The sequence below is a fragment of the Anabrus simplex genome, chromosome 1, assembly GCF_040414725.1.
Source record: "Anabrus simplex isolate iqAnaSimp1 chromosome 1, ASM4041472v1, whole genome shotgun sequence".
NCBI lineage: Eukaryota > Metazoa > Arthropoda > Insecta > Orthoptera > Tettigoniidae > Anabrus > Anabrus simplex.
In genome coordinates, this window is record NC_090265.1 from 430041975 (window position 1) to 430065359 (window position 23385).

A 23385-nucleotide genomic window follows, 5' to 3' on the forward strand; every position below is an offset into this window, starting at 1 on the left:
CTACAAATATTTTTTTTTTTTTAATGAATGAACTTAAAATTACAAAACTACAAACGAAAAATGTGGAACTGTGATCCCCTGTTTAAGTCACACTTGAGCGTGATCTTCACGAGTCGATTTCGCAACAGCGCGCTCCATCTACGCTGTACTGCAATTTAAGATTGGAACGCTCTATAATGTTATTCCCAGTAAACATAATCAGACTGTTGATGAGTTTATCACATCATTCAAACTCAAGGAACCACAAGCCATAGCTTGTACGAAAAGCCCAGCATGAGCAAGACTGATCTAGCCCATACCAGGAGAGACAATACAATATGCACACTGTATCTCACCAGATAGAACATATAAAAATCGAATACACAAAATGCCCAAATCATAATTTTTTTCTTTATTATCCCGATTAGGGGTTGGGTGCCATGGCCATTCTCTTCCATTTTGTCCTATCTGTTGTACCTTCTTTTGTTAATCCTACAGCCAGCATGTCATTCTGTACAATGTCTCACCATCTGATCCTTTGCCTTCCTTTAGATCTGGTACTCTGAAATCTTTCAAACCATGACCTCTTGATTGGTGCGTTCTTCTCAATACCAATATAAATGGTCCGTTATTGGACATTATAAATTTTCCAGCTAACTCATTCTTGGTTGCCAGCGTTTCGCCCTCGTGTGCTAGGGTGGGCTCATGAGTAAATTTACTCATTCAGGACAAATATTTCAGATTCCCTGTGGGAATCAACATCTATGTCATCTGATGGCCAAGCAGGCATCAATTTTTGATAATGAGACAAAGTCTCTTAGTGCATTGGCACTGCCGGTGGCTCCAGTCAGCCTACGCAGTGGCCTCCACGGTATGCACTAGCCAGCGTATTGGTAAGTGTGCTAGGTACCAGCTGATGAGCCCACCCTAGCACACGAAGGCGAAACGCTGGCAACCAAGAATGAGTTAGCTGGAAAATTTATAATGTCCAATAACGGACCATTTATATTGGTATTGTAAATTTACTCATTCAGGACAAATATCTCAGATTCCCTGTGGGAATCAACATCTATGCATTCTTCTCAGACGGCATAACATGGCCATACCACCATCATCCATGCTATTTTAATCTCTTATTTAATTCAGTCCAACCACATTCTGATAGTCATTTCTTCTTTCCTTCAAAGACATACCTATTGCCTACCGTAACATTCTCACTTCCGCCCTACCCTAATACTCTTCATTTTACCTCAAAGCCCATGTCTCTGCCCCATATATTACTACTGGACAAATTACTGTCCTGTAAATCTTTAACTTTAATTCCACTGGGTCATCATGTTGCAGACTATTACTGCCATTTCACTCCACTTAACTCAAACCAGTCTTAACTCTTTCATGGACTTCATGTTCATATCATTCTATCTGATTAATCATTACTGCCAAGTGGTTAGAGTATTTCCCTTGCTTCAGGTGACCCTCCTTCCTGTCTACAATCTTGATGTCATCTTCTCCTCTCTTGCTGCTCACCATCAGCCTACATTTTTTTTTTTTGCTAGTGGCTTTACGTCGCAGCGACACAGATAGGTCTTATGGAGATGACGGGATAAGAAAGGCCTAGGAATTGGAAGGAAGCGGCCATGGCCTTAATTAAGGTACAGCCCCAGCATTTACTTGGTGTGAAAAATGGGAAACCACAGAAAACCATCTTCAGGGCTGACAACAGTGGGGATTTTGCTCATTTTTAAGCCACATTTCACCAAGGTTGCTCACCAAATGACAAATCTCACCTGCAGTACTTCTGTATCTGCCACAATTACTATATCATCTGCAAACAAGAGCTCCTAGCATCCCAAGTGTCTTGCTGGTTCACACAGCACATCTAGGATTATGATAAAGAGAATGGGGGTAAGTGCCAATCCTTGATGTATCCCCATTTTCACCTTAAATTGATCTGTCTTCCCAACATGAGTACCTGTTCTTGAACCTTAGTGTATTTCTCTCACTAACCTTACCATTTGTTCATTTACTCCCTTTTTCTTAGGCACCAGTACAAATATATTAACTCTCTTGGTACTGTGTCATATGTCTTCTGCAGAACTATGCAGGCATATACATAGCATAATTCCCTGTTTCATTCCCATCACTTCTCTTGTAACTGTCTCATAACAAATACTGTGTCCACTGTGCCCTGCATTTCATTTACTGTCACCTGATTCCTCAGTCTCTCACCTAATATTCTTTCAACCACTTTCATAAGGGATTCCATCAGCATGATTCCTCCATAATTTTCACATTTCAGAGGCTTCTAGATGGGCATCGTGTTTCATTTCCAGTCTTCTGGTATTTTTTCTTCCAACCAGATATACTGTATACCCATATATCGGGTTTAGTGCCTTTTGCCACAAAGCAGGTTGTCACTGGTACAACTCGTCACAGTTAACCTGTCACATGGTATGACTGGTCTCACGGTATATTTAGCCACAGTTCCTAACTTTTAACACACACTCACTTGTCACACGGTCATATGGATGACTCGTAACATGCAGTAATTTCAGACACTGTTACTAAAGAACTATTGTGAATGTAATATTAGAAATATTTAATTAAATATTGCCTATAAATATACATACTGGCTGCTAAATGTCAGAAATTCTAAATGTAAGTCCCTGCCAGGTTGTGGACTATTGCTCGAAGGTAGTCTGGAACATTATGGCGTTCTTTAAATTCCTCATACCTTTTTTTGTGTGTGTCCAGCTTCAAGTCTTTGGACTCTTGCCTCCTCAGTCTGCAAAAGTTCTACAACATGGTATAAATAAGGGTGAGGTTTTCCCATCAAGATGTTGAGCCTCCTGTGCCAAGCCTTACAACTATTATAATAAAAATAATGTGATTGGCTTTACATCCCACTAACTACCTTTACGGTTTTCGGAGACACCAAGGTTCCGCAATGTAGTCCCGCAGGAGTTCTTTTACATGCCAGAAATTCTTCAGGGCTGCTGACAGTAGGATTCGTACCCACTATCTCCCAAATGCAAGCTCACCATAGCGGGACCCTAACCACATGGCCAACTCGCTTGGTTGCTGCTTATGAATAAGGGCAGACGATGACGCAAATGTAAAATTTGAAAAATATGTACAACACCAATATATATTTCAAATGATACATGGCATCTATTATTCAAATATATCAGGAAAATATTTTAAAAAATAGAGTACCACCTACCTCAGCAATAAACTGCGCGACCAAGTAGCCCAGAATCACAGCATCATTGGCTTCAACATCGAGATGTGGTATTCCAATGCTAGTTTTTTCCCATAGCTCTTGCTTATATTCATCCAGTTTCCATGCCCCTGAACCAATATCAAACAGAATCACCTGAGGGTTACCATCCACCAGCCAAGTTCCAGTATGCACCTATTAATTGCACGATCAAATCAATACAGGTTTTAATAAATACTACATTCAAGAACATTCACAGTTATCAGACAGAGAATGTTAATGAATTGCCACTTTATTTTTGTTAAATATCAAATATATGATCCATAACGATCATAAAAAATGTTAAGTTTATATGTAAAGAAAAATATGTAATTTCAGTAGTCCATCCAGCTGTTGATTGCTGCAAGGGAGGGAAGAAGGAAATCGTGGGAGGGAGAAGATTTATGAAATGACAGGAAGAGTTGCGACTATGTTTTATCAAGAAGGATTATTAATGTCTTGAAAAGAACATTAGTTTGTTATAAGAATCTTAAATTGCAAGTTTATATGTCTCATTTAGACATAACTATTTACCTACATATTTGAGTCACTGGATGTAAATGTAAATACTGTAAAACTGTTTAGTTAAATGATACATAATTATTGCCAGCATAAGTGCATGAATTACATAGAAGTTTAAATGTTTACCTTGACTGTCACATAGTGCCGTGCGAGAATGGTGTTTGGATTAGCATGGAATGGCATGCGAGCACTCGTTTCTGTGGAATGTCACAAAACAGAATGGCAGTCTACAGAAATCAAGTGGGAAGCCCCAATGTTACTCGATTATGAACGAGCAGTAAAACACTAGAAGTTCAAAATACTCTTATGTCTTGTTCGTGATAGCACTAAAATAGTTCAGTTTTGCATTTAATGTTTATCTGTCTGATATTACTGTTAATGACCTGAGGGGAATAAATTGAAATGTTATGTCCATTTTTATGTAGTATTCCCCACCTGGCTACTCATTCCTGCCACCCGGTTGACGAAAATGTCTGGGGAGAACACTGTTGTAGTACCTTATTCTTTAAGCAATTTGCGCTAGCTAAATGCAGCATAACATTGATTTTTTTCATCAACTGTTATTAATATAACACAAACAATGCTCTTCAGAATAGACCCAACCCTCTGAATATTAATTGCACTAAACTGTTTAGTAACATCACATTTTCCCAGCGTTAACTATGTTTCGACATACTTGATACTGATACTGGCAACACAGGAAATTGGCACACACCACAGTTAAAGCATAATACTAACAAGGCTGGCAAATAAGCAGCTGACTGAGAACGGCAAGCCAACTGTTCAACAATCACTCAACAGGTTCGTACTTAAGCTCCTGATAAGTGCAGTAAAAGGAGCCTACGATCCTAGCAGCGAACTGAGGAACTATGTAGAATAAAGCTTTACAGATGAAAAGCTCTCCATTTACCAGCCTTTACAGCAACATTTCATTTTGTTTAATTTTTTTTAGGAATAAAATGCACCAAAGGAGCAAAAAAAAAAAAGTATTATAAAAGTGGAAAAAAGAGACTGACATTAAGAAAAGGTGAACAAAAAGTGCTTGCATTGAGAAAAAGTGCAAAAGGGTGCAACCAAAACACAGTTAGGGGTGTTCATTTAATGTTTTCTTTGCAAGACAATTTAATTTGGGCTTTTTATTAGAAATAAATAAATAAGGTGCAACACCTTAAATTCTTAGAATTAATCATGAGCTCCAGAGTCTACACACTGGACCTGGGTTTTTCCATCGGTGGATGAACGCTAATTCGAGAACTGGAGCTAAGTCTGTGTATTTTTCAATTAAAGGACAATTATCAAGGATGGTTGCCTAAAGGGTGCCAAATTGAAAGGTCAACACCATGTAGCTGAGGCCATAGATTATTATTATTATTAGATGTGAAAAAGACCAGAAAACTGATGATGCAAAGCTCAGTTAGAAGTTATGCATTTCCTTCTTTGCCAGACAGATTTCATTTTTTGTCTCATCGTGGTTCTTCGTTCTTCTGTCCACTTAGCTCCTGTCTTCTTTTTGTGGCTTCTCTCTGACTCTACTTCCCACTTGCTGATTTTCGTTCTGTAGCAGGTTCGGTCTGCGATGTCTGCCACTTTGATTCCTGATTTTTCCAGGTCTTGGTGGATTTCCGATGTCAAACTATTTGTTTCGATGTTTTCTGTTGTCTCTAGTAAGATTCTTATCTGTCTGTTTTCTGGAAGGCGTTTGATGTACCCATAAAATTTTAGGCATCTTTTTCTGATGTTGGCTGCAAGGTTTGAGAGCTCCTTAGTTTTTGTACGAGATTGCAGTTGGTATCCTTTGCCAGTCAGTTTTGGGCCGAGAATTTTTCTGATGATTTTACGTTCCTCTTTCAGGATGTTTTCAAGTACTGTTTTCCTGTGGAGATCCAATGTTTCACTCGTGTATAGTATTTCAGGTTTGATCACAGTGTAGTAATGTCGAGTTTTGGTGAAGATTGAGAGGCATTTTTTGTTGTAAAAGTTTGCGTTCGGCCGAGGACTCTCTTCATTTTCTGGATGCGGACCTCGAGGGCCTTCTGTTCTTTTTCTGTTGGTACTACATTTCTCCGAGATATCGGAACTCAGTTACTTTTACAAGTGTGCCAAATTTCGTGTTCAAATTCTGGAGGCTGCAGTGGTTGCACATGACCTTGGTTTTTGAGAAGGAGATTTGTAGGCCGAATTTTTCTGAGCATTTCTTGAGGGTTTCGATTTGGCTGATTGCCTGCTGTTTGTTTGTTGCGAGGATCGAGAGATCATCTGCAAAAGCGAGACAGGAGATTTTTACATGTTTTCTTGTTATACTTAATGGTTGCCAATTTCCTTGAGCTTTTAGAGCTTGTTCCCATTCACTCATGATTTTGTCCAGGATTATGTTAAAAAGCAGACGGGAAAGTCTATCTCCTTGTCAGAAACCAGTTTTTATCTGAAATTTTTCAGATATATTCCCCATGAATTTTACTTGGGAGATTGTGTTGGTGAGAGTTAGTCTGATGATTTTTTGAGTCTTGTTGACCAGTCCATATTCACTCAGTGTTAGGAAGAGGGATTGCTGGTCAATGGAGTCGTATGCTTTCTGAAAGTCCACGAAGGTGCAGATTGTGGGCTGTCTTCTGGTGTGTCATAGTTTCAAGATGGTTTTCAGACTCAGTATCTGTTCTGTACAGGATCTGTGGGGCCTGAAGCCCGCTTGGTATTCGCCTACGAGTGGTTCTAGTTGTTCCTGTGTTCTTTGGAGGAGGGCTGCAGAGAGGATTTTGTATGCGACTTGCACCAGGGAAATATCCCTGTAATTGTTCACATCTGTTTGGTCACCTTTTTCGTGAAGTGGAACGAGGAGGGCGTTTGTCCAATCTTCTCATAGTTTTTCCGTTGTCCAAATTTATTGTATGATTTGTGTAAGTTCTTGGAGTGAGTTCTTTCCTAGATGTTTAAGAAGCTCTGTTACGATGCCGTTGTCTCCGGATGCCTTGTTGTTTTTCAGTCGCATGTGTCGGTGTATTTCCTCTTGTACAGGTGGGGATGAGTCTGGGTTTGGGTTCGGGTGGGGTTTATGTAGAAACCTTTCTGTTGGTTCTAGGCAGTTGAGTAGTGACTCGAAGAATCTCGCGAGATCCTTGGTGTTTTCGTCATCTGAGTCATAGATGATTATTATTAATTTAATTATGATGATGTAAAAACCAAACAGGATGAATTAGTTACTGAAGCTGTTACAGTTTCCAAACATTATCGAGCAATGACGTTCAATATCTAAATTCAGCAAAAACTCAGGACCACTGTAGGTATGTTAGCTGTTTTACAGTAAAGGTTAGTTTGAAATTAATTGGTACATTCATTAAAACATCTTGAGTGAAGTGTATTATGTTCTTATCATGACCTCTGAACATAGTTTTTTTAAAGTATTTTCATGCTCAACTCAATAACTTCTTAAACATTTTCAAAGAAAAAGCTAGGTAAACAACTGATAGGAAATCTGCCACCTGGACGACAGCCCTAAATGCAGATCATTAATGATCGATTGATTCACAGCTTCTAGCTTCAGGTTGTTTAACTGTTGAAGGCATGCTTCCCAAGTAGCATGCATTAATGCTGTCTTTATATTTGTGGCTCGAATAAATCATAACTCGCACATAAACGCTGTTTTGAAATTTTGCAGTAATAAAAACTTGCTGCCTCTCTGAACTTCAACAAAATGCAGAGACAGCAACAAAATCCGTTAGATAACTGCGAGACATACTCGGAAAATGCGACTATAAAGCTTGGTGCACATATCCACAGAAAGGAAGCGGTGATGAGTTATTTTCACAAGTTCCTTCTGCTAATTCTTGGGTTACCAGAAGGGATGGTTTAACTTGTTCGGAATGGAGGGAGATGTTGAAGATGACTGCGATGGTTGCACTAGTGCACACTCTGCTGGAAAGTTCTATCAGCACAGGCCACTGCAGACAATGCAGTGAGTATGAAACCTTACCACATGTGTTGGGGAGTTGCCCTCACGGAGAACTTCATAGAATCAATCATCATAATATCATCAGAAACCTGATTGCTAATGCACTTCTACAAAATTTGGAAGTGTACGAAGAAGTCCACTCCATCACCAATGGAGGCAACAATCGCAGGACTGATATTATAGCGACTGACAGACGGAGGAAAGAAGCAGAAATTATTGATCTAACTGTACGCTCTAAATCTTCAGCTTCTCAGCTGACTGACATGGACAAAGAGAAAAATATTTATAATCCAACAATCCCTTTCTTTCTCGAGTCTTATAACCTTAAAAAAATTACTGCTACTGGACTTTTCTTTGGAGCGAAGGGAACAATTCCCAAATCTTTCGTGACATTGTGATAGTACATATATCACACCCCCGAATTATATGTAGAAGGTAGAGATATTATTGTCAGTATTCGATTTATTATCATTATTATTATTATTATTATTATCGGTATTTCATTTGTATGTTTTGTCATTTATATTTATAAGCTGGAAGATATCCACATATGTAGGTATGAGTAATTTGTTTTGCACGAGTGGGAAAACACTGCTTTAATAACTCTGGTAATTTGAATGAGTCATATGGCTGCCCCAGTGTGTGTTGTGATGTACTTGTGTCAGGAAATTCCATTAGTCATGTATATATCCCAGCCTGATGGGATGAGCTTGTTGTTGTACCAGGGAAGTTTGGTGATTCATGTAAAACTCCCCAGAGTTTGTTATTGTCTTGGGAGGAAGAAGTAGTTCAGGGCTTGGTCTTGATTTGAGATCACTCATGATTGGCTGGCAAGCACCAATCCAGACGTATCATCTGAGAGGAGGGGGATGTTGATGTCTATAAAGGTTGATCATACGGCAGCAACCAGGATGATTGTATGAGAATTGTAAGGAACATTGTAAGGGTGATTATAGAGGTGATTGTAAAGGAATGAGAAGGAAGATAACTACAACTACAACTGAGACACTGTACGGGAAGGAAGTGGTGCTGATACACGGTACTGGAGTGACACGGCTTCAATGGACTGGACTTCAAACGTTCGTGGAGCGTAGTCTTGTTATGTTTGTGGAAAGTGGCTGATTGTGGAGAGTGCTTGCGCATTAAGTATTGTAGCACTTGTGGCGGCCTAGCATTATATGTTGGTGAAAGCTATCTCAGACTTTCCATAATTTATGTTGAGGATCGACAGACGTGTGTATATATCTTTACAAGTGTTAAAATATGTGAACACAGTAGTACAAGGTACAGTATCTGTGTGATGTGATAACTGCTGATTATGAGAATCGGTATGTCGAATTGATAAAGAGACAGTGAAGGGTATTTATCTTCATACATGTACATTGTTCATCGGACCATCTACAAATGATAGCTTAGTTCTCACGTTTGTTTTCCCACGGTTTTCATTATTGTTGTTGTAAATATGGAGTCTTCCAGCAATATTTTATGTGTGTATTATATGTATAATGTTGTATGTTGATGAGGTGCTCATGCACGGAATTTGTTCAGAATATAGTTAGCTATTTTAGAATCAGTGTTATTGATGAACCTAGGTGCAGTTCCTACCTAATTAGTCGTTTTCAGGAGGTTAGGTAAGGCCTGCAGCAGATGTACCAGTACGCAGCATTATGTACACGCCCTGGGATATAAAGTTTATCATGCTCTTATCTAAATTCGAGGGAGCCATTCTGGTGAACTCTGGCGCCCATACTACGGACATTTCGGTTAATTATGCTTATTAATTTTATTAAGTTTGTGAGTAATTTTATTTATATTTTTATTCATTTATTTATTTATTTATTATTATCATCAAAAGTTGCAACATGTTGATAAAAATATCAACCGACAAGAAATCTGCAAGATGAGATAGTCGTCTCAGTAGTCAAATACTCCGTCTTGATTCTTCAATATAATTTATATGGAGTTCATGTCAATTAACATGGTTAATTATAACCTATATTATTTTTTAAGATTTAATCTGATTCATCATCTTTCACCAAAATTGTTACTGTGTATTATTCTGTGCCATTTGGCAAACCTAGAATGTCTTGGGTCAGATTATATAAATAAAACAGTTCCACTGAAAATAATTCTAAAAACAATACATAAAAGACTTACTTACTTACTTATCCAGCACTACAGCCCTGTGTGAGCCTTGGTCTCTTCTACGATAGTCCGCCATCTACTTCGATCCTGAGCGGCTGCTCTCCATGGGCGGATGTTCATTGCCCTCACGTCAGCTTCAACTTCATCGCTCCATCTATTACGGGGCCTTCCTTGTTGCCGTCTTTTATCTACTCTGGATTTAAATACTTTCCTTGGCATTCGATCTTCCTCCATTCTTTCCACATGACCAAGCCATCGCAATCTCTGTGCCTTAATAAATCTAACTATATCCTCCCGGTCTAATATGTTCTGTATTTCAGCATTCACATAAAAGACTGCAAGAAGAATTTATTCAACTTGTAACTGGTCCATTTGGCTTAGTTTCAGTTTAGTCTACCTATGGACCATCCTTCTCCCAGAACTCATTTTCCAATTTCATGACATGCCAATTGAATCCTCCCCAGTTAGCTGGTGTTGCCGATGGAACAGTATCCCTCATCACTTCCTGTAACTTTTTCAGTGACCAGTTCCCAGGGATCCCGCCTCTTTTCATATTTCACGATCTGGAAAAGGCCTTTGATTCTGTTTCTAGAGAAGCTATGTGGATGGTATTACGGCGCTTTGGCCGTCCTGACTGTTTTGTAGGCTTAATCCAGGCTCTTCATGTTGGAATAGTTTGACGAGTTCTTCACCAGAATGAGCTATCAAAAGAATTTCCTATCACAAATAGGCTTAAGCAAGGCTGCGTGCTTGCCCCCACACTTTTCGCCCTGTACTTGACAGCCATGCTTCATGAGACTTCTACTATCAACCAGGTAAGTGTGGAAATTAAGTTTCGGTATGATGGTGGACTGTTCAACCAAACCAGGCTCACCGAGCTCGATAACTGCAGTCGCTTAAGTGCGGCGAGTATCCAGTAATCGGGAGATCGTGCGTTCAAGACCCACTGTCGGCAGCCCTGAAGATGGTTTTCCGTGGCTTCCCATTTTCACACCAGGCAAATGCTGGGGCTGTACCTTAATTAAGGCCATTGCCGCTTCCTTCCAATTCCTAGGCCTTTCCTATCCCATCATCGCCATAAGACTTGTCTGTGTCGGTGTGACGTAAAAAAAAAAAAAAAGAAAAGAAAAGCAAACCAGGCTCCGTTCTCAGAGGTTGACTCATAATACTTGGATAATGGAGCTTCAATATACTGATGACAATGCAACACCTGCCCATACGGTTAAGGTGCTTCAAACATCCATCAACTGTTTTAAGGAAGCTTATGAACGATTTGGTCTGACCATCAACACTCATGAGACTAAAGTACTTGCGCAACTGGCACCAGGTGGTACTGTCTCTGAACTAAATTTCACCTTAGCACGAACACCTCCTGAACAAGTAGACCAATTCACCTACCTTGGTAGTATTCTAACTACACACTGCAACTCAGAAAAGGATGTGGAAAATAGAATACGCTCTGCCCATGCAGCTTACGGCTGCCTCTCCCACTGAGTTTTCTTGAATAAGGATCTCAAAATATATACCAAACTAATGGTGTACCAAGCTGCAGTCATAACAACATTACTATATGGATGTAAAACCTGTACACTATTGTCGCAACATAAAGAAACTGGAACGCTTCCATCAGCAGAAACTTAGATCCATCATGATCAGATGGGATATGACTACATACGCAATGCAGCAGTTCTTGACAAGGCGCATATGAACAGCACAGAAGCCTTCATCATCACTCATCAGCTTACATGGGTTGGTTACATCCAGCATATGAATGATAGCTGACTGCCTAAACAACTTCTCTACAGTGAGACTGGTCATGGCAAAAGGCCCCAAGGTGCTCCTTTGAAACGTTATAAAGACCAGCTTAAGAAGACTATGAATAGCACCAACATAAATGCTAACACCCGGGCAACAACTGCACAAAACTGTGTTCTCTGGCGCAAAGCTACTGCAGAAGGTGTCTCACTGTTTGAGCAGGCATGTTGCAGACAAGAAATTGAAACACATGAAAAGCGGAAACTACGTCAGATTCAACCACGTCCTCCACACACCTTTAGATGCGACTTGTGTGGCCGCATGTTTCATGTAAAGATTGGCTTGATCAGTCATCAACGACATCTCCACAGAGCCAACAGACATTAAGAGGAACTGCAGGAGAAAAACGTATTCTCGGAAACGAGTAGCGGCGGCCGCCGCCGCCGATGTTCTCCCTTGATTTTTGCCCAAGCTAACTCAATTGCATTAAGTTCACATATGTATGATGGCAGAGCCATAGAACAGTATGTACATGAAGCCTCAACCCCTCATCAAAATTATATACTTTCCCCTGTTTTTTGAACTTTTGTATAAGTTCAAAAAGCTCAAATTTTTTCTATGTTCAAAAAATGGAACATTGGTTTTTCTGTAGCCATTCTTTCATGTAGGTGGTTTATTTTCTTGAATTCTGTTATGAAGAACATTTTCCATCATTACAACCCTTTCTTTGGATAAATTAGGAAGCAATCTTTCAGTCAATTTCTCAAAATTGCCAGCATTCATTTGCTCATGGTAATCATCCATGGCCATACCGGTGCTCTACTTTTGGACCCAGCATAGATGAGAATCAGCCAATTTGAGGAGCTTATGTTGGTTCCAATTCCGAGAATGTTTTCACTCTGCCAACATTTACCACACGTAAGATTATTATCCAGCCAGCTCTCATCCATTTAAACAATATTCCTATTTTGACCACCGAATGTTCTGATGGTCCTTAAATACTTGGTTTGCCCATTAACAGTATTGAGACGAACAATTAATATTTTCATGAATGACAGTAAGAAGTCCCTTATAATGTCTCTTATCACTCATCTGTCAAAATCATCACAATGGAAGTTAAGTTCTTCAGATTTTGGTGAAGATTCACCAGAGAAATTCCCTCATTTTGAATAGTAGCATCACTTCGAACAGATACACCAGTGTAATCTGTACTACGCAGGTTAATTTGCTTCAGTAAGTACCAGAATTTACTTTCACTAGCTTCCTGATCATGCTGCCTAATAATGTTTCCTATTATTTGTCTAGTTCTCGCTCAAAACTATTTTCTGCTTCTTGTGAACAGTAGACATAATGAAGGCAGAAAATGTATCTGCCAAATCATAAAAATTCATGCACCCTCAAAGAAAGTTTCCTGGAAGTCACAAGAGAGAGAGAGAGAGAGAGAGAGAGAGAGAGGAAAGAATAGCCCAACAGTGAGTGATAATAATGACTTAATAAGAGTGCAGATACAAAATGATTAACACCAAGAAAGCTGCTAAGAAAATAACTATCTACTAGTAAAGAGGTTGCTATGGTAATGGCAGCAAAGCTGTGTATGGAGAGAAAAGCATCCCCCCCCCTCCCTCATTCTCCTCTTCATCACGCAATAGCAAAAACATGAGCTCCCTTCAGGGCATTAAAAGTTCATTAACGAGCTATGGCTGACCACAACACAGATCACCATGTACAGTTTCATGTTCTACAGAACATTAATGTCATCCATATCCATACCACTAAATCACTGATATTTTCAACATACCTCACTAAGTTGCCATTTAGCCTGCAGATTTTACATGCAGTAGGCAACTTAATTGTCTTACATATTGTAAATATATGCAGCACTGTGTCAACGTGGTTTCATTATTTGCAAATAGTAATCATGTCTCGCCAAATGATACATAAATGCAGTGAGAGTACTTGCGATTAGAAATTAGTTTTAGAAACAAACAGTGTTGGAAATGTCTCATACCACTCATTTTTTTCACAGTAACAGATGACTAAAAGCTGATGAAATAGGGCTTGAAATAGAGCAACTTTAGTATACCCTCCTATGTTAAGCATAATTAACTTTCTTTATTTAACAAAATGATGAAATTCATTTACATATTGGATGGAAAGAAAAGCAGGAATGAACAGATATGAAAGTAAATCAAGTCCAAGTTTATACAGGTACCACTACAGCATATAATAGCTACACTGTGACTCATATTTCGAACATAATTTGCTTCCAAAAACAAGATCTTCCTGTATTAAAATAGAAACTGACAACCATTACCTTGAATCCTTGCTCTCGCATTTTGCTGACTGCAATATTCAGAGGATTACCAATAGGAAAGTCAGCCTCCTCCATTTCTGTGCGTGCACAGTGTTCCTTATATGGACCCAATAAGCAATACTGGTCACCCAGTTCCTCCGTCGAAACATATGCCTTTGAACGGATTACAGTATAGATACCACCAACTGAGAAAAGAAAAGAAAAATAATTTAACTTTCAAACAACTTACATATTCTTTTCCTCAATGTATATAACAATTTAAAGACCAATGGTGACAAATATATGGGGTCAAGATAATAGATATATCAAAACCATAACGATACAGTGAATATTTGAGCAACAGATAACAATGGGAAACTGAGCAATAGAAAACAATGGGTAACTTGACAAATGAAGTAGTCTGTTAATCATTTATCTATTGTTCTTTCTATACTTCATAAGTGGAATTGAAAACTCAGTATACAAATTTTACACCATGAAGATAATGGCAGAACATAAGCAGTTTTATAAACTCTCTCTCTCTCTCTCTCTCTCTCTCTCTCTCTCTCTCTCTTACTCACAAAACTCCTTTTAAATATTAACATGCTGAAAGCCAAGCAAAACAACTGAAATTTCCCTTTGTGGCTCAAAACTGCATTTTTCCTCTCTGCCATCTGCCTGTTGCTATTTCTTGATGGATGGAGAACTTTTGCATCTGTCTCTTGGTATAGGCCAGAGTAAAATGTAGCTTCCATCAAAGTCCAATCTCATCCACGGCTGTGACAATATGGAAGCTGCTGGAGTACGAGTGATATTGAGTAATGTTATTCAGAGCACAGCTAGTGCATCTGAGTGTTATGAAAGGTGTAGCTCGTAGGGTCAGTCATGCTACAAGAGCACTTTCTGGCCCGGTGAGGAAAGCAATGACAAACTACCTCACTCCCCACCTTGCCTAGTACACCTCATTACCTCACTTTGGTGGTGCCATTGGTTTTTGTAGTTTCCCTATAACCGCATAACCTTTGGTGGTGCTACTTGAGGATTCAACCAGCTTCTGGTCTGATGACCTAACAGACAGATTCTCTGGTATTTCAGTAGCAATATCCCACCAAGAATTTATTTGAAAATACAGTAAGGAGGACACTGGTGTCTGCTGTGGCCAATCACGAAACTTGTGTTCGGTTGAACTCTGGCAGAAGCCAAGCATGTGCCAAATACTGTAGGATGCAAAAAATGAGGGAAGGGTGGAGTAGAGACATGTCAGATAAGCATATATGTTACATGATAATTCTGGATTACAAGTTCAAACAAGTTGCACAAGAACATTGAACTGCTCCTTTTCTCTTCAGTTTGCACATTGTCACGCAACCACGGGAGTAGGGTGAGAAAGTTTTTTAACTGAACAGTAACAGCAGTAATGAAACTGAAACTGTCACCTGTGTATCACTTTGAACATTTAGTGCTTCCTCGTGAAAATTTCCTACATTCCTCCTTGGGGTACTAATTAATGTGTTAATTGCTATACAGCGTTGAACAATAGAGAATGAATGAATGAATGAATGAATGAAGGGGGAGTGAATGACGAGTAAGCTGCAAATTAAGGAACTGAATTTTCTTGTATCTAAATGTAAAATATGCATAATAAATAAATTTTCTTGTACGTAAATATATAATATGTATAATATCAGACCCTGGTGCATGAATAATAACTGAAGGGGTCTTGAGAGTTACTCAACATTGTCATTTACTATATATAAGTAGACAAGTGTGTGTGTAATCAATTTTGAGCCAGAAGACACACGTATCTGCCATAGCAACAACTTATAAATCTCATTTTTGTCCCGTAATGGCATCAACTCAACTAAGGTTAGGTTGAATGGAGAATCCCAACTTCCAATACTTATTTGTTTTTAATTGCTAATCCAGCTTAAAATCTTTTTTAATATTGTAATTAGATTTTAAGCAGGATCTGCAATAAAAAACAAATAAGTACTGGAAGGCAGGATTCTCCATTCAACCTAACTTTAGTTCTGCCATGGCAAGACAAGAACATGCAAAACATCCTGATTCTGTTAGCCTTGTTTACTTGAATATTGAACACAAGAAAGGGGTGTTGGGGAACAATGCCATCAAGTTGTCGTTTCTGTCATCAGTCCATAGACTGGTTTGATGCAGCCCTCCATGTCACCCTATCATGTGCTAACCTTTTCAATTCTATGTAACTACTACATACTACAATACTCTAATCTGTTTGTCATATTAAAAAAAATTGTCTACCCCTGCTGTTTTTACCACCTACGTTAACGGAAGAAGTCCTAGGTGTCTTATGATGTGTCCTATCATTCTACCCCTCTTCTCATCAAATTTCACCTAATTGTTATCCTCTTAACAATTCGATTATCTCTTCATTCATTATTCGATCTACCATCTCGTCTTCAGCATTCTTTTGCAACATTATATTTCAGAAGCTTCTATTCTCTTTCTTTCTGAGCTAGTTATCGTCCATGTTTCATTTCCGAACAATGCACTACAGACATAAGTCTTCAAAAGTGTCTTTCTAATTCCTATATCAATGTTTGAAATGAGTAAATTTCTTTTTTTATGAAAAGCATTCCTTGCTTGTGCTAGCTACATTTTATGTCCTTACTTCTGCACATCATTAGATATTCTATGTACTGCCCAAGTACAAATACTCATCTACTTCCCTTAAGGCACACTCTGGAGATAAAAATATATTTTTACCTAATGCATGGACTTCCATGAAACTTTGTGGGAATGTCCCCTACATAAAAGTAGAGATATCACAAACATTTCTTTCATATACAATAGTTTATCCAAATAATTTTTTTAAATTTTTAATTCCATTTTTTTTCATGAAATTTAATTAACACGTTAATGTAAATTCATAATTAGGTAGATAATATTTCTTCTAAAAGCACTACATATAGATTATACTGTACATAATTTATATAAGGAAATATATCTTACTAAAGTTTGTGTAATCTTTACGTTCTAAAATTTTGGACTTAAAAATCCCTACATGAAAAAATTCTGCAATAAAAAATTCCATACGCAGCTGTGATACATAAACCATACACATTTTGTAACATTTGGCAGAATATTATGGAAGAAAAATAAGATTTAAATGTAAATTACAATTGGCAAACAAAGCATTATAACAGTGAAAAATTGTTTGAATTCAATGGAATAAATTTGTGACAAGAAAAAAGAAACTCAATCCTTTCAATTTCAGTATTAAAAAAAAAAAAAATTCACTAAAATGACCAAAATAACGATTTTTATCTCCAGAGCGTCACCTTAAGATTTAATTTCCTAATCTAATATTTCCTGTATCACCTGACTTTCTTTGACTGCACTCCATTACTTTTGTTTTGAACTTAATTTATTTTCATCTTGTACTCCTTCTCCAAGACTCTGTCCATGCCATTCAGCAATTTCTCCAGATCTTCTGCAGACTCAGATAAAATAACATTGGCAAATCTCAGAGTTTTGATTTCCTCTCCTTGGGTTTGTGATTCCTCTTTGATTTCCTTTACTGCCTGTTCTATATAAACATTGAAAAGAAGACAGGACAAACTGCAGCCTTGCCTCACTTCTTTCTGGATCACTGCTTCTTTTTTACAGCCTTTGATTAACACAGTAGACTTATTTGTCTACAGATTGTAGATAATTCCTCTTTCTTGGTATCTGATCCTGATCACCTAGAGAATCTTGAATAGCTTGGCCCAATCAACATTATCGAATGCCTTTTTTAAATCTACGAATGCCATGTACGTGGGCTTGTCTTTCTTAATTCGAGATCAGATGTAAAGTCAGGATTGCTTCATGTGTTCCTACATTTCTCTGAAGCCAAATTGATCTTCTTCCACCTCAGCTTCAACTTGTCTTTCCATTTTTTTGTAAACAACACGTGTTTAAATTTTGCAGGCACGATATACTAAACTAAAGGTGAGATAATTTTTACATGTCAGCAACTGATTTCTTAAGAAAAGGTATAACAACATTCTGCCTAAAAACTTCTCCTGTATCATACATCTTATACACTAAATGGAATAACCACCCCAAGCTGGTTTCTCCTAAGGCAGTCAGTAATTCTGAGGGTATGTCATCAATTCCAGGTGCATTGTTCCTATTTAGGTCTCTCAAAGCTCTGTTAAATTTTGACCTGAAAATTGGGTCTCTCATTTCATCAGTCTCAACAACCTCCTCTTGTTCCAGAACCTTATCATCTACTTCTTTCCCTTGATACAATGCTATCATATGGAATCCTTTTGATATTAGTTGCCAATTTCGTATCTCATCGGTTAATATTATACTCCGACAACAGTACTGACATCACTGTAATGACCTACATTGAGTTCAGTTTAATACTGTTTTATGTTGGTTACAGCATCGCGGGAAAATGGATGGGTGGATTTTAATGAAACTTGGTATTTCAGTTTAGAATAAGGTTGAGTAGGATATTAGCTATAAGTTGTTCAAAATTTTCAGCAGGAAGGGGTCCTTCAGAATGGGCTTAAAGCATTAAGCTCTCCAAATCTCTCTAACGGTTGGTTTTAAGTGAAAATAGCTCATGGCAACATTTATTTAGAATTTTTGTTGTATACCTTTTCTGATAGTGAAAGGTAAGGGAAATAACAGTGGCAGTCATATGGAAGTTTAAGTCCAAGAGCCGGTAACAAACTTTACAGACTGTAAAGAGAGTTGCCATGTATGAGGGCAGATCGAATATAAATGGGACTTTCAATGTACCACTGCTGTTAATAATAATTCTGAGGCGGGGCTTTGCCAGAATATTGGTGGGGGTGTCTGGAGAAGGGATTTGCATGTGCGGACGATGGTGGAGAGCTGGACTACTTCAGTACACCATGAGTGAGCAAGAGGTGCACAAGCCTGTTGCGCAATGCATCATTTAAAGTTAAGAACTTCATTTTGGTCCGTATTGAATCTAGATTTACACTATAAATTGAGGATAGTTATGTCCACCTTTTCAATACAAAAACAATGTGACGTCATTAACACATCACAAATTTATTACCTTTCAAACATTGGGACCGGTTTCGGCACTATTTGTATGCCATCATCAGCCATAGGAAACTTAGTGACAAGGCCTAAGTACAATATTAACATAACTTACAACAAAACATATATATAAAATGAACATATTCTTACAATGACTATTAAAATTTTTGGTGTACACCATAAAACCTTAGATTAAAATTGGTAGCATATTTTATGCGACATATTATGACTTTGTACAATTGTTTAATTAAAGTTAAAGCTTTTGTCAGTTTTTATAAATATTACAAAATGTTAATAGAGCATCCAGATAACAATTTTCAATCTTTAAAAAACTTTTATATCTACTAGGCGTTAAAGATAATAGTGCATTTGTTTGGTCGATAATACTAAATTGACATGCATTAAAATGAAATCGCCTACTGTCAGATTGGAAAACAGTGACCTATTTGTACTAGGTATGGGGATAAGTTACATTATAAGTCTGTAGTAATTCTATAACTTGCGTTAATATAGTTTGGTTATTTAATAACAAGTCGAATAAAATGATAAATTTGGCTGATATTTTAAACATTTAAAACATTAATTGTCCATTGTAGAGGTCCCTTTTTTCAGTGAAGATATATAGTGAGCAAAACAGTTCCTCTTAGAACTGATTGCAGGTTCACTCTATTTTAGGTGGATTTCGGATTGAATAAATTTATTATTTCGTAATGTAATGTCGTTGAGCAATGTTCGTAATGTAATAATCCGTCTTTTATGCTAATGTTCATAAAACGTAGATCGACTTGATAGAAGTGGACTGGTGAACCAAAATTTCTTGGACCATTACATTCAAAGTCTTTGAGGTTCTAGAAATATCTCGATCCAAGACGGACCTAAGAAGAAAGATATATGTACTATGTATTAGCGTAAGAATAACAGCTTAAGAATAAGATTAAAGATACAAAAACCATCATCACCAAAGCGGACAAAGGAAACACCACTGTTATAATGGACAAAACTGATTATATAACCAAAACAAAAAACTTTTTTACTGACAGTTCATTTACAATAATAGAAAAAGATCCAACCAAGTCTATTCAAAAACAGTTAAAACAGACACTAAAAAACATAACCTTCCTGTTGACTGATAGCGAAAAAAACAAGCTGATCAACATGAACCCTGATCTCCCCACGGTCAAAGCCCAACCAAAAATCTATAAGGAAGGAGTACCTATACGTCCCATAGTAAATTTTAGACCGAGCCCTCTTTACAAGACAGCGCGATTTATACAACAGTTCCTAAGAAAACATTATACTTTTCAAGCAAACAAATCCGTGATGAACACTCTAGAATTAGTTAAAAAACTAGACAACTTTAAAATGCAACCCCATTATACGATGCATTCATTTGATATCATCAACATGTATGCAAACATAAAACCAGAAAAAGTACTACCAATAATCTCAAAAAACTTACGTACTCACAGCAAACTCAGTCAATTAGAAATAGCAGATTTTATGACCATCCTTAAACTGTTGGTTAATAGCAATTACTTTACATTCGACAAAGTGATATACAAACAAGATGGACTGGCCATGGGGTCACCAGCGTCTGGTATTTTGGCCGATATATATCTTGATTTCCTTGAACATACTAGAATAGAAAATGATAAGAAATTTAATAACATTCTCTTGTGGACCAGATTTGTTGATGATACGCTTATAGTTATGGACCAGCACATTTCAGACGCACCTACCACCCTGGCACACCTTAATAATATTGATCCAAATATTAAGTTTACAATAGAATCCGAGGACAACAGAGCCCTTAACTTCTTAGATCTAACAATCACTCGGTTCCCGCATTCCTTTAAATATAAGATCTATAGAAAACAAACACACACCGCTACAACCATTCATAAGGACTCCATACACCCACCCAGCCAAAAGCGAGCAACCTATAATAGTATGATACACCGGGCTTTTAGCATTCCCATGTCAAAATCAGACTTAAATAGAGAACTAAAAACAATACGTAGTATTGCAGCCCATAACGGCTATAATCGTAGTTTCATAGAACGAATAATTTATAAGTTTAAGCACAGACCGAAATCAAACTTACAAAAAGAAAAAATTAGACCAAAAGTCTACTCAACATTCACATTTAACCCTAATGTCTATAGAATCACAAACATTTTGAAGAATAAGATCAACATCTCTTTTAAAACCAACAACAGTAATCTTGACATATTTCATAACGCTAAACTAGTCAACGTACCAAACCCATATGATAAATCGGGCGTATACAGATTTCACTGTAACAGCTGTAATAGTACATACATTGGACAAACAGGGAGATCCTTTATGGTTAGGTACAATGAGCACGTCAACGCCATTAAATACAGGAGATTTTCAGCTATAGGACAACACATCAATGACTATAAACACAGTATTCATGACATCAACCATGATATTGACGTCGTAGAAATAATGGAAAAAGGGCCCTTACTTGACATAACGGAACAATGTTTCATATCATTAGATCGGTATTTTAACCCGAATTATAATTTGAATGAGGTATCCGAAAAACCCACGATATTGTTTGACACGCTCATTTCAGTGATCAACAATCTAAAAAGACCAATAAATCAACCAGTACACAAAATGGTGCGCAATATGCTCATCTACCATCCCCTCCGTAATCCACGTCCTCCCGACCAATAACCTCGCATTATCGCGATCCCCCTTCCCCTACATAACATGCTCCGCCCCTCTTCCAATACTCGTAGTCTGCTTTCTGCCTTTTCGGTAGACAGTTCCTCATCAGCTTCATTCTCGACAACATAGTGCTTAGAGTGAGTTTCTACTTAAACGAAAATAATGCCTATTAAACTTAGTTATTCTTACGCTAATACACAGTACATATATCTTTCTTCTTAGGTCCGTCTTGGATCGAGATATTTCTAGAACCTCAAAGACTTTGAATGTAATGGTCCAAGAAATTTTGGTTCACCAGTCCACTTCTATCAAGTCGATCTACGTTTTATGAACATTAGCATAAAAGACGGATTATTACATTACGAACATTGCTCAACGACATTACATTACGAAATAAGAAATTTATTCAGTCCGAAATCCACCTAAAATATAGAGTGAACCTGCAATCAATTCTAAGAGGAACTGTTTTGCTCACTATATATCTTCACTGAAAAAAGGGACCTCTACAATGGACAATTAATGTTTTAAATGTTTAAAATATCAGCCAAATTTATCATTTTATTCGACTTGTTATTAAATAACCAAACTATATTAACGCAAGTTATAGAATTACTACAGACTTATAATGTAACTTATCCCCATACCTAGTACAAATAGGTCACTGTTTTCCAATCTGACAGTAGGCGATTTCATTTTAATGCATGTCAATTTAGTATTATCGACCAAACAAATGCACTATTATCTTTAACGCCTAGTAGATATAAAAGTTTTTTAAAGATTGAAAATTGTTATCTGGATGCTCTATTAACATTTTGTAATATTTATAAAAACTGACAAAAGCTTTAACTTTAATTAAACAATTGTACAAAGTCATAATATGTCGCATAAAATATGCTACCAATTTTAATCTAAGGTTTTATGGTGTACACCAAAAATTTTAATAGTCATTGTAAGAATATGTTCATTTTATATATATATATGTTTTGTTGTAAGTTATGTTAATATTGTACTTAGGCCTTGTCACTAAGTTTCCTATGGCTGATGATGGCATACAAATAGTGCCGAAACCGGTCCCAATGTTTGAAAGGTAATAAATTTGTGATGTGTTAATGACGTCACATTGTTTTTGTATTGAAAAGGTGGACATAACTATCCTCAATTTATAGTGCAATGCATCATTATCAAATTTCTCGCAAAAGAAGGCACCAAACCTTCCAAAATTTTGAAACGGCTCCACACACAGTTGGGGGAAGAAACACTTTCACAGACTCGAGTGTATGAGTGGGCTAAAATATTTGTGGCAGGAAGAGAAGCCGTGGAAAAAGGAACCTCATGAAAGGAGACTGCGGACAAACATCACTGCAGACAACACAGTTACCATTCGTGACATTATTAGTGAAGATCAGCGAATAAACAGTTAGCAAATTGTTTTCGCCATAGGAATAAGTTACGAAATTGTTGAAACCATCATCAGAGATAAACTCCATTTCAGAAAATTCTCTGCAAGATGGGTTCCTCGTCTCCTAAACCAGGAACAAAACTTCACACCAGGAAGTTAGTCAGACACACATGCATCGCTACTAGGAAGAAGGAGAGGATTCCTTGCATTATATTGTGACTTGTGATGAAACTTGGGTGCATCATTACACCCCAGAGTCAAAGCAAGCAAGCTTGGAGCGGTGGCGAAGAAACGAAGCAGGTCTGGTCAAGGCCAAAACACGCCCATCTGCTTGAAAGGTGCTT

General features: G+C 37.6%; 1 protein-coding gene across 1 annotated transcript in view; it reads right to left on the reverse strand.

Moving 5' to 3' along the window:
* The window catches only part of Glys (glycogen [starch] synthase), a 146292-nt gene that overhangs the window by 95999 nt on the left and 26908 nt on the right, over positions 1–23385 (reverse strand). The window contains exons 3-4 of the mRNA XM_067135130.2: positions 13921–14105; positions 3203–3394 (exon numbers count right to left, since the gene is read on the reverse strand). Coding sequence (XP_066991231.1) covers positions 3203–3394; positions 13921–14105 — 377 coding nt within the window. The remainder of the gene's footprint in view (positions 1–3202; positions 3395–13920; positions 14106–23385) is intronic.